The sequence below is a fragment of the Tyto alba genome, unplaced genomic scaffold, assembly GCF_018691265.1.
Source record: "Tyto alba isolate M040663 unplaced genomic scaffold, T.alba_DEE_v4.0 Super-Scaffold_21, whole genome shotgun sequence".
In the NCBI taxonomy this organism is placed as follows: domain Eukaryota; kingdom Metazoa; phylum Chordata; class Aves; order Strigiformes; family Tytonidae; genus Tyto; species Tyto alba.
The window spans coordinates 3202544-3215950 of record NW_024881295.1 but is presented as its reverse complement, the minus strand read 5'-3'; the positions used below and the strand labels follow the sequence as shown (position 1 = coordinate 3215950).

Below are 13407 nucleotides of genomic sequence, written 5' to 3'. Positions count from 1 at the left end.
CAAAAATCGACTTCAAAAAACTGAAATCTTGTATTTTGGGGATTTGGCAATACAAACTGAAAAATTCAGCCAGTAACCACTAAAAAGGAAATTCTGGTTTTGTTCAAAGACACAAAAGGTTGTTTTCCAGGCACATTAGGTATTTTCTGTGATGCTGATTTTATTTATTTAAACATCCAATGAAACCATAAAGAAAGCATTTATCCAGTTCTAAACATGATGAGCTGTTTGCAAAATTTTTTTTTTTTCAAATATTCAGTCTTAAATAATTTTTCAGGACAAATGACATGCAGGGAAAAGATACTTTTTGAACAACTTTAACTACATGTATACTTCCAGATATGACAATACAGTTAATTTTGATGAATGAGAACGGGCCGCACTTGAATATGAGTATGAGAAATAAACGGTATGAGAAACAAGCAGGACCGACTGGAAGCTTTTATCCGTTCCCAAAGCTATGATATGTTTACTATTAGTGAGACTTGGTGGAATGACTCCTGCAGCTGGAGAGCTGGTATGAAGGGCTATAGGCTGTTCAGGAGGGACAGGTAGGGCAGGAGAGTTGTAGTTGTACTGTATGTAAGGGAGAAGTTTGACTGCACAGCCCTTGCAGTTAGAGATGGTAGGGGTGAGCGTTAAGGGGATGGAAAACAATGCAGATGTCATTGTGGGTGTCTACTATAGGTTGCCTATCCAGGATTATAAGACTAATGAATTATTCTATAGGCAATGAGGAGAAATTTCTGGATCAGTAGCCCTTGTCCTTATGGGAGATTTCAACTTCTCAGACATTAACCATACTGCTGTGATGAGCAAGTCTGAGATATTCCTGAAGTGTGTTGAAGATAATATATTGTCATAAATACTCAGTGAGACAACTAGGAAAGGTGTCTTTCTAGACTTGCTATTTTTGAATAGAGAAGGACTTGTGGGAGATGTGATGGTAGGTGTCTGTCTTGGCCACAGTGATCACAAAATGCTTGAGTTTAAAATTTTCAGTGTAATGAGAGGAAACGTCAGCAGCGTTGTTACCCTAGATTTCAAGAGAGAAAACTTTAAGCTACTTAGGGAGCTAGTTAGCAGTGTCCCATGGGAATCTGTTTTTGAGGGCTTAGGAGTCCATGCACGCTAGTCAGTTTTTAAGAACCATCTTTTAAAAGCACAGGAGCAGGCAATTCCACTGTATTGTAAGTCAAGCAAGTGGGGAAGAAGACCAGTTTGTCTGAGCAGGGAACGCAGAGAGCTCAGGAAGAAAAAGAAATTGTACCATCTCTGGAAGCAAGGTCAGGCTTCGCAGGAAGATTACAGAGCTGTGGTTCACATACTCAGGGAGAAAAGATGCTCATCTAGAGTTGAAACTGGCCAGTGTTTTGTTAGACAACAAAAAGGCTTTCTAAAGTATGTTAATAGAGAGAAGAGGTGTAAGGAAAATATTGGACCAATACTTGTTCAAGATGGTCACCTGACAAATAGGGATGAAGAAAAAGTGGAGGCTTTCAATGCCATTTTTGCTTCACTAATATTAATGATAGACCTTGGGCTGCCTGTTTGTTGTGGTTTAACCCCAGCCAGCAAATAAGCACCACACAGCCACTCGTTCACTCTTCCCTGCTTCCAGTGGGATAGGGAGGAAAATCAGGAAAAAAAAAGTAAAACTCATGAATTAAGAACAGTTTAATAATTGAAATAGAATAAAATATAAAAATAATCAATAATAAAAATATTAATAATAAAAATTATTAATTTTAATTGTAATGAAAAGGAACATGACAAAAAAACAAGAGAAATATAATCCAAGAAAAGGCAAATGATGCACAATGCAATTGCTCACCACTCTGATAGGTGCCTGAGCAGGGATCCGCCTCCCAGTCAACTCCCCCAGTTTCTATACTAGGCATGATGCTCTATGGTATGGAATATCTCTTGGGCTAGTTCAGGCCAGCTGTCCTGGCCATGCTCCCTCCCAGTTTCTTGTACATCTGCTTGCTAGCAGACCATGGGAAACTGAAAAGTCCTTAACTTAGGATAAGCACTACTTAGCAACAACTAAAACATCAGTGTGCTATCAACATTATTCTCACACTGAATCCAAAACACAGCACTGTACCAGCTACTAGGAAGAAAATTAACTCTATCCCAGCAGAAACCAGGACACTGGTCCTCTGAGTCAGAGGACCACAACTGAGGGAACAGTGACTTTCCATTTGTGGCCACTGAATTTGTAAGGGCCTATCTGTGTCAGCTGAATGTTCATAAGTCCATGGGCCTGATAGGATTCATCCCAAGGTACTGAAGGAGTTAGCAGATGTTACAACAGGACCCCTTTCAGTCACCTTTCAAAGGTTTGGGGAGACTGGGGAGGTCCCTGCTGACTGGAAGCTGGTCAGTGTTATTATGATTTACAAGGATTAGAGGGAAGACCCAGGAAACTACAGACCTGGTAGTCTAACCTTGGTACCTGGAATAATTATGGAGAAGATCATACTGGGTGCTATTGAAAGGCATTTAAAGAACAATGCAATCATCAGGAAGAGTCAATATAGTTTCATGAAGTGAAAATCCTGTGTAACTAATTTTATATCCTTCCACGATAAGATTTCCTGCCTTGTGGATGATAGGAAGGCATTAGGTGTAATTTTTTCTGGATTTTAGTAAAGCTTTTGACAGTGTCCCTCACAGTATCCTTCTGGACAAGTTTTCCAGCTGTGAGATGAGCAGGTACATGATGCACTGGGTGAAGAACTGTTTGAACAGCAGAGCTCAAAGGGTTGTAGTGAATGGGGCTGTGTACGGCTGGCGACCGGTCATCAGCAGTGTTCAGCAGGGCTCAATTCTATGGCCACTTCTGTTCAATATATTTATCAATGATTTGGATGCAGGAGTTGAATTCACCATTAGCAAGTTTGTTGATGATACTAAATTGGGAGTTGCTGTTGACTGTCTTGAGGGGCAAGAGGCCTTGCAGAGGGATCTAGATAGATTGGAGTATCATGCATCAATAGCATGAAATTCAACAGGAACAAATGCTGGATTCTGCACCTGAGATGAAATTACCCTCAGGCACAAGTATTAATTGGGAGAGGAGTGTCTGCAGAACAATCCTGCAGAGAGGGATCTGGGGGTGCTGGGCAGCAGCAGGCTCAGTGGGGGTCAAGAGGGCAAACCCCATCCCGGGGTGCATCAAACACAGCATGGCCAGTCCAGCAAAAGAGGTGATTATCTGGGTAATGAAGGTGGTGAAAGGACTGAAAGGAATGTCCTATGAGGAGAATATAAACTCGTGTTTGGTAAGGTTGTCTGAGTTTCAGGAAAAAATACCTTCACATCTCTGAGAAGCTCCCTAGCACTTTACATTAATGTGAATCAGCAAAAGCTAAATCCTTGCGCTTAAAACTGCCACGTAGCCATGAGCCTGGTCTCCTCACTTCTAATGGCATGTGTTCATGAGCTGTTAGACAATACTAGTAAATATTACACAGGAATAATTTATTCTGCCAATAATACTGCTCCCGCTTCTTCCAGTTACAAAGTCAAAATAATTAACTCTGCCTTTCCGTCATCTCCCTGCAACTCCTAGTTTAGTTAGCAAGTACGTTTCTTGTATTAACAATTCTGCACTGAGTTTTCTTCTGGAAGCAGCTTGTGAAGGACAAGAACTTTTTGGAACTGAAATCCTTACGGATTCAGGTGCTTACTGTTTTATGGGAATATATCTTCAGAGAAGACACATATTTTAATTACAGATTTAAACCTATATGTATAAAAAATTCTTTTTTTTTTTTTAATTATTTTAGTGAATTTTTGGAAGTGACATGCTAATGTGCAGTATTTTATTTACTCAGATTTATGAAATCACAGAAGAAGGGGGAATACTCAAAAAGTTAAACAAAATATGGTGCAAATTGACTGAACCTCTGCAACCCCAGGTGCCACAACAAGAAAATACCAACATGAAAAGCCTGTCTTACCCATTTTCCAGAGAGAAAATATATTTGTGAGTACTTTACATTGTGATGAGCAATGAAGAAAGCTATACATTATAATTTTGGTATTGTCATTTATTCTACCAGTATTTCAATCAAGCTTCAGAAATTGAGTATTTCTGCAAATCCTGAGGGAATACCCAAATTGTCAGATTATTTCTGGATAATATTTCCAAGTAATAAAAGCAAATATCTTCATAAAACTAAACTTATTGAAGGCTAAGTAAATAGTTCTAAAATAAATGAACACGCATTGGCACCTATTTCAGTTTCAGTGGATTAACAAAAATCCAATGTGTAGAGATTTTCTGCCAGTGTTCTACTTCTGTCTGCTGGATAAGGCACTGGAAGCAGTGCAACAAATAAAATATCAATGTTTTTAGCTTGAACTATAAAAATACTACCACCAAATTCCTGATTATTTCATTAAGGATATTGCTGCCTCTTTTGAAAAAAGAAAGAGTTAGAAGATATCTGATAATATTTTTCCTCAATAGCTTTATTATAGCAATTAAAATTTGGCTAATACTATGCAGATAAGGAATTTTTGACACCTGCCCTTTCACTCAGAATAATACTGCTGGGCTTAGTTTGATATTAAACACTCCTTTTTTCCTCATGGGTGTCTCCTTGTATTTATGTCTGATAAATAATATTCAGTAATAAATATAATGACACAGTATATCACTTATTGTCCTCTCTGACAATTTTAATTAATACTGAATACAAGTCAAATTGATTGAGGGGAATAAACTGGGAAGGTAATTTCACATATGATGATTTTAAGGTTTAAGAGAATGCATAACTCCAGTGAAATGACTATTTGAGAGCAAGTACAATGTTGACTGGTTAGTTGCCTGGAAAAGAGTAATGAACATCTGCATTAGGCTAGTTGAAACCTAATAATACCTGAGAATGTTAAAGTGTTGAGGGTATGTTATAAGGAAAAATTAAAAGGTCATCTTGTGTAAATCATAGACAATCTCTCCTTACCTGAAAGGCATTTTATGTTAATATTTTTTCAATTTTTGTGCCCACCATCATTACAATCCAGGTAGAACTCTGCATGACTAGGCTTTAAATAGCAGTCTATTATGCTGTACTCTTTTATCTCGATTTCTTTTAAACATCTGTTTTTTTTTGTTGTGGTTTATAAATTAATTCTAAATCAGAACCTTATATGTTATCTTGATTATTACTACCATGTCTTAAAATATAACTGATTTTTTTTCCCATCAATGTTTTAGGTTTAACATTAAAGACAAAGACACCTTTTTTGACAATGCTACCCGCAGCCGAATAGTAAGTAAACAAAAGTACATATCATTGACTTCTTGTGCTGAAGGGGATTTGCTTTAATAGTGAGTGTTGGTGATGACTTTGCTAATTTCATCACTTTATGCATTTATCTGCCCTTGAAAAACACTAAGCAGTCATAACTATCTAAGAAATATCCTTCCTGAGCTGCCCAGTGGTCCAGGAGTAGGAGATGCTATGTAGGGAAACACTGCTGCTGACTACTCCCTGTTGCTCAAAGTTGTTATTGAGCTCTGCTTCCTAACCTTTAACTAGATTTTATTACATGATAAGGACCAGCTCTACAGTCTTATAGTAACTTCCTAGATCTAACAGTCTTTGGTGGGAAATCTTGTATCATGTTCCTGAGATCCTGCTAGGTCTCCAGCAGGCTGGTGAGGCAAGATTTCTCTTTACATATGAAACACAAGCTCTTCCCTAATGTGCTATGCTCATCCACACACACTTGGGTTTCACAGATATAGCATACTTACAGACCACTTCTTGTGCATCTTGATGTTATACTTCCAAATGTGAAAGCTATTTTTTTTTTTACAAAGTCAGATTTTGTTGTGATTTTCTTTAGTGTAAAATTCTCATTTACCTGAAGTCCATATATTTCATATAGTTTTATAAGGACGGGACACAACAGGAATTACCCTACAAATGTTAGGGCAGATAATCCACTAGTAAGACTTGGCATAGCATTGTTAAAGGTTAGCTAATGGCCTAAAGTCATGCATTTATGTATGAGTGAAACATAGGATTTAAATGTATGTCCAAATGAACTCTATAGAAGGCTCTTTATTTTAAAGTTATGTTTTGTTGCTAGCTCCCTGGTAAAAGTTATGCTGAAAGACAATTTGTGTGTTATATCACTCTTCCACAGGTACGTGAAATTTTGAAGCGCACATCTACAAAGGCCAGAAACAGCATGGGTAAGAAGAATGAAATATAATTATATGTGTTGTTTTGAAAGGAATTGTTTAGGTATCTCACAGAATATTTGTTTTTATAGTAGAACACAAAAGTATGCTGGTACATTTTCACAAAAAAAAAAGAGATTGAAACAAATGATTTTTCTGAGAAATAAAATCAGACTTTCTGGTCCATGGTTTGGATAGGACATGGTAATAGGAGCTTGCTTTTCTTTTCTATAGCTGCAGGATCTGGCACATAACTTTCATCTCATGACTTGTAATAAACTTGTGTTTGATTATGATATGATCTGCTTTTGAAAATTCAGATGTCAACTACAGTATGTTGTATTATTTTTTCCAGGAGCAGACTTTTTTTGCTATTTCAGTAGAATAATACATCTTTCCAGGATATTTTTATCACTGAAGCTTTAAAAATTGTGTCCATGAGCTGCATATAGTGAAATATGACTGTTTTGAAGATACTGTGTGATACTTTTGGGGTACCCCTGAAGTATTTGGAGCTTTTGTCTTCCTGAGGTTCAGAACGTAGACATGTGTACTTACTCCCTTCACTCTTTTCTTTCATCCATTGTGTTATCATGACACATATCTCCCTGGTGGCCAAGAAGTGATAGTGCTCCTTCTCTGGCATGTTTTTTGGAAGTCCTTTTGTAAGTTTGACCAGATCACAATGGCCTAGGGTAATGTACTTTCAAAGAATAACTGCACTGTAGGAAGAGACTCCTGCACAGTCTTGCTGTAAATTTGTGCAGTGAAGCTGCAGTAACAGATTTCTTTGGTACAGCAGCTGGAGTGGAAAACAGATTAATTTAGGTTTTCCTGAAATAGTGACATACTTTTTTTTTTTTTTTTTTTCAAATTATATGAAAGATACCTAAACCAAGATACTTTCTCTTTTTCAACCAGAAATAGTTGGCTTTGTCCAGTATGAACGTTTAACTGTATGATTATTACACTGTTTCGTTTTAAAAAAATGAAAAGATGGATGAGAAAATGTCAGGCATTCTTAATTTCTAAAACATTGTTCAGCTGGTGTCTGTTTTGTTCACTGTTTGCTCTGTGTTGTTCCGTTCTGCTCAGAGGCTCTGGTGGGGCAATAGATAGGAATGTGATCTTATTTTGCTGGATTGCTCCATTTGGCATCTGAGGAACCCTCCTGGTGACTGGGGAGGCCATGATTTCCCTGGTTGCTGTGGAGCCTCTGCAAGTAGATTTTTTCAGAGTGCAGATTGTTAGAAACAAGGCAGTGTAAGGTATATAAAACAAGAAGCCTGAAGTGCAGCAGGGATACTAAGACTTTGTCAGTTACTGGGCCAAAAGAGAACGCTTGAAAGAAGCGTTCTGTCCTACAAGAACACAGTAGGAAGGGAAAGAGCACTTTACCAATCGGGATTTTTGCCTCTTACCTAAAGTTTTCTCTATTTTAATATCTTGTTCTATTTTATAGTGTAATAAAAGCCACCACTAGAGACCAATGCATTAGTAGTGATTGATTTTTCGGGCTTTTTTTTTTACTCTAAGGTGAAAATACAGGTTGATACACTTCAAGATCAGGTCAGCTCAAGGTGCCATTTGACATGAAGCAGATACTTTAACCCTTCTGACCTTCCCATCTTTCTGGCCCATAGACAAAACATAATTATATATCACTTCTGACTTAAATTTACTAATTGATTTGGTCTTCTGAGATCCTCCCTCAAAGGTCTTATGCTTCCTATGTCACTAAGGTTTTCCCAACTCGCTGGTCTTAAGACTTAAGCCTATTCATTATGAGTGGTTTAAAAGATTTCTTTAAAAATCCTTGGTTTACTCTTTTTTTTTGTTTGTTTGTTTGTTTTGTTTTGTTTTGTTTTGTTTTGTTTTGTTTTGTTTTGTTTTGTTTTGGTTTGTTTTGGTTTGTTTTGGTTTGGTTTGGTTTGGTTTTTTTTTACTTTCTTTTTTTTTTTTTTTAACTTTCCATTGCTTATTTTGCATAGGAGGTAGAACAGTGATGTTGGAAGTATTTATAGCAGTCTTTAGCTTTCATAAACACATGCTTCGTAATGTAATAGGAGGAAAATAACAATACTTCAAACACATTTTCTTGTTGAGTTTTATATCTGTGTAAGGCTGAATCTGATTCCACTTCCATGACATTATGCGAGGAAGGTATATTTTCTTCTAACATAAATCTGAATCATTGTAAACTTTCCGAACATGGAATGCTTTCAGTAGAAGATTTGACATTATCCAAAAACGAAGATTTCCTGATTCTATTAATGCATGTAGTAGTAAAGGTATTTGTCTTGTCCCAAGAAAGATGTTTATTGGCAATGACTATCTAGCATCTCTGACCAGAGGGTTTTTGCCAAACATTTCTGAATGATAGTTTGACTACGGAAATTTTTTTCTATTGTAACTAGCTGGTTATTTTTTATTGGGCATTGAAAGCAAAGAGATCTTAAATAAACTGCTAATCTTATCTTTAACTGTCATCTTATGGAACATTTGTTTTCACCTGCAGAGACTGAAGACAGAGTGGCTGTAAGAGTCATAGATGTTGAGAGTCAGTAGTGGTCTTGTGTATCCCTATAGGTGCTGTAGTCATTAGCTAGGGATTGAGTTGCTGGACCCCCGGTAGTACACGGTCACTGTGATAGTGCCATGCCCCTATATCTTCCTGTACTTTTCACCAGACTTCCTGTTTGCAATCTTTAGGACTCAGCAGTTTTTGTCCCGGTGCATCCAACTTTCCAGCATAACCATGGATTTGGTGAGCACAAACTGATAGAACTCTTGCAAAGAAGTGTTGTTTCAAACTTAGAAGGATGGCCTTATGTATTGATATGAGGAAGGGTAGAAACCACATTTGTTTCAGTGCAAACAAGGTCTAATCTAATATTAATCAATAGAGAGTAAGTGTTTCTTCAATCACAAAATTCTGTGAAAGTGTTTTTTGTATTGTTTGGGTGTGTTAGTGGGGATCCATGGTTCTGATCTTTGTCAAACTTCAAGAAGGACTTCCCGGGTGCTCTCCTCCTCAGTCACTCTGTTATCAGGATGAGAAAGTCGTCAAAACAGTCTTTGTACCATACTAGTTCACTCAAGAAAAAACACTATAATGAAATGGGCCTTTCTGTGAAAACATGTTTTCCATAGCCAGGTACTTCTAGATTGACAAGATTTTGAATATTTTAAGTAATACAGCTCTGCCCAATTTGTAATGTCATGAAATTAAATCTGTAATAATATTTTCTGTTTAACTTTGCCTAGCTGTTGACCATCTTAATTTATTTTTTTTTTAGGTATTGGCGCATTAATAGCAAACAATGTTTATGATGCAGCATACCCACTCCATGATGTATGTATATACTATTAAAAATCTAGTTTTCTGATGGTATTTCTCAACAGAGCATAGACATTAATGTTTATTGCCTGTGACAATGAAAATATATTCTAATTGTGGGATCCTAATATGAAAATTCTTATGCAAGTACATTTCAGGTTGTGACCTAAAAGTAAAATCAACAATGTAGGAAGAGCTGATCAATCTGTTATGACTTTTATCTGTTTTTACATCCATTATTAAATTATTTTCTTTTTCTAGGGTGAATACGAAGGCCAAAATGATGACATGAATGACAGAAAGGTAAAACACATTACAAAATTAATTTCATATTAGATTTAATGTGATAAATATGAATTAATTTCCTAAATGTTATTTTAAATCACTAGGCAGTGTTCAATCAAGTAAATGTTTTTACAAATGCATGTATTTTTTGCATTGCTTAATTTCCTGTATTTCTGCATGAAAAAAAATTTTCACAAGACTTTTTATAAAGTTTTCATATGAAGTATTTCATTGAATTTAATTTGATATTTACATCTTGAAATGTTTCAATTTCCCTCCACATGCATAGACAAGACTTTTCAACCTGTCAGGAAGCAAAAGTTGTTAAATAACTTATATGATTATTTTCCTTCCATAACAAGATGGTACTATAGAAAAATGTTCACTAGAATAAAACATAGCTGTATTTTTCATTTGATTGTGCATTCAATGAAATTACATGTAATTTCTAAAAGTCTGTTTCTAATTATTTTGTAAATAAAAAACTTCTAGCTTTCAAAAGACTTATGAAAATATATCATCCACCAGCTGTCTGTGCAAGAGAAATTGATGCATAAACAAAGGACTATGAATTCAGACTGGTTTTAATACATATGATTACTATCAGAAATGAGCAAAACCATTTAATTACTGTAGTCCGTTAAGATCCATTCCATATTGTTCTCTCATGTTTGCTCATTTTCTTTTTCCTTATTATACAAACAATAAGATAGGAAATGAAGACGGAAATTTGTGGGGAGAGAAAGGGGGGGAAGGGAAGAATGAAGAAAATGAAAACTTTTAGATGCCTAAAATATTTACTATACTAGAAGTTAAATTGCATATATTCTTGGTGACTTGTAAATTATTTCATAAATATTTTCACTCTGTGGTATTATATGTTGGTATGTGCCATTTGTTGCTTGAAGGAGAGGTAAGAAAATGCCATTAATTTCACAAAAAAACAGTGTAGTTCTCAAGAGTGTAACTGTCGCAAATGATGATTATTTGAGCATTTGAAATGAAGGCTGAGTTCCGAGTTCATACAAATAAATCTGTTTTCTCTAATGCTGGGTTAGTAAAAATCTGAAAACAGAGTCTTCTTTGTAGTTTTTGGTAAATAGTGTTAATGTTCAGCCACTAGATGTCTTCATGTGCCATATATAATTTAATTTAGTATATGAACCTTTGTAAACAGAAGAGACAAAGTTGGAAAATAAACTATAAAGAAGCTTGTATATTTATGTCTGTTATTTTGAACTTTTTGTTAATGAAGAAATTGTCTACTCTGCACTTGCAGAATTTTCTCTGAGTAAGTGATAACAGTGATACAGTAATGGACTCTGAAAGTCAGCTAAATAGTTTACTGACTTATAAAGCTAGCAAAATTTTTAGAGGAGAAAGGTAAAGGATCATTAGTCAATGAAGATTGGGTACTGTGGAATAGGGAGGGAAGAGGGTCTAAAAGGACTAGTGTCTGGAAAAATATTCACCCTACTAATTGTATTTTGTACTGCCTTCTTTTTATTCTGCCTATTAGTCTCAGTTATGAAGTGTTAAGTATTAAAAACATAAAAGCTTCTTTCCAGAAATACTTCATTGATTATTCACATATGTCTCTGCTGCCTAGCCATTGAATCTGCTGTAGTATTTCTATGCATAACATCATCTGTTTTCTATCTGAATCTAATAGTCTCAGTGTTTAATTTCCTGAAAAACCCTGATCAGGTTTAAAGGAAAAAGGGCATTTTTGAGCCTTTTTTTTCCCTCTGCCCCTTTTAATTTTTTCCATTTTAACTTATCTGTATCTTTCATTTCAATTGTCTGTTGTATAAGCCCCCCAAAAATGATGAACTAAGCCTGTCTGGGGTACTTATGCCAATAAGGCAGCACAAGTAATTAAGGTTTATGTACCAGTTCATAATATAAAAGGTTTATCCTTATTAACCCTCTTCAGGATTTCCTTGGAGAAAATGCACAGTGAAACAGTATTTCTGTCACATCCTATGAGAATTAGAAATCTGCAGTTAATGAAACCCACTCTTTTTCTAAGACTGTTGATTGGAGTAAAGGAATTTCCCTGTTTAAGTCTGATTTCTGGTCTAGAAATAGTCTTTTTAAGAAAGCTATTGCACAGCAGCATGGTATTAACTTGCCATGAATATAAACACTGACTTGGTCTTCTTTAAGCTTCTAGCCCACTGGCAACTTATAACCCTTCATTGCCAGCAATATGTTTGACATTAGCAACTACATGAGGGCTTTGTTACCTATCTGGGAAATACACTGTGTCATATACTACAACAACATCCCTAGATTATTAGAAGCAGATTGGAAAGTGTTATTATAAACTCACAGAAAGTACTTCTTTTAAATGAAGTTGATAAAATACAATAAACTATATTACAAAACTTGTCCTAGAATTATTCTCAATTTAAAAAATAACATAAAAGGAGCCACATTCCAGCTTTCAGATTAAGCTTAATCTTGGAAAATTGCAGTGTTGAGACTGAGGTTTAGTGTAAGCAACACACGTGAGTGGAAAATATTCATGCCATAGACTCACCTTCAGTGCTATGGCTTTTGGAATCAAGAATAACCAGCATGGTTCTGTAGTCTGACATAATGCCATAGCAACCTGTTCCTGAACTGACTGCAATTTTAGAAAGACCTTTCTTTTTGCTCTTCAAATTCCATTCTGTAGCTGCATTCAAAACAGCTTTTTTTGTTTGAAGAATTTAATAGCTTTAGCTTCCTTGTTTTATATATTTCAGTGAATGCATTTATTAGTAAGATTATTTATGGAAATAAATAAAATTGTAGGTAATGCTGTGGGGTAATGGCCAGGGGTGATTTTGACTAGGTAAACACAAGTATTCATATGAAAATATCAATATGACAGCCAGGGCAATCCTCTTCAACTCCTGTTGAAGCCAACGAAAATCAAATCTAGTCTCATAATTTCTTTCCACAAGTGCAAAGCATTTTGCAAGACCCTGCCCTACCCTAAAAAGCTAAGAGCGATACCCTATAAGCCAAGACTCCACACTCCTTGAATCTCATTGCCGAATTCCCAATTGCTTCAGCAGTGTAGGGTTTACTCCCTGACCCATGAACTAAAAATACTTTATGCTCTATCTTTAATGAGTATGCAATGGCATAGCTCATTTTAAAGGATCTGATCTCACCTCTCATATGCTCCTCTGTTGCTGGACACTCTTCAGTTCTTTTTTGAAAAGAGAGACAAAAGGCTTGCCACCTGTCTTTCTGGATGATACAGATTTATAATCTATAAATAGTAATGTGGTTAATTTAGTTCAATTTATTATCGTGTATTGGTTATTTGTTTATTATTTTTTAATGGACTCTGTACTTGAAGAAATAGTTTTCAATTAACATATTGTCATAGACTGCCTACAGTCTTTTCATAGCCTAAAACTGAGAAAAGAGTATGAACAACTCAGGTAGTTCCACAGAAAATCTTTCTCTTTTGCATGAGACTGACATGATTTTTCTTTTCCTCTGAAGATACAATACAGTGAACAGTCATCTAAAAAACATTGTGCTGATGTTTCCTTTGAACTTCCTTTGGTCT

At 35.7% G+C, this 13407-nt stretch overlaps 1 protein-coding gene across 1 annotated transcript in view; it reads left to right on the top strand.

The window, feature by feature from the left end:
• ANO2 (anoctamin 2) overlaps positions 1–13407 on the top strand; it is a 193628-nt gene that overhangs the window by 42231 nt on the left and 137990 nt on the right. Inside the window, exons 5-9 of the mRNA XM_032995065.2 lie at positions 3846–3997; positions 5234–5288; positions 6172–6220; positions 9508–9563; positions 9810–9851. Coding sequence (XP_032850956.2) covers positions 3846–3997; positions 5234–5288; positions 6172–6220; positions 9508–9563; positions 9810–9851 — 354 coding nt within the window. The remainder of the gene's footprint in view (positions 1–3845; positions 3998–5233; positions 5289–6171; positions 6221–9507; positions 9564–9809; positions 9852–13407) is intronic.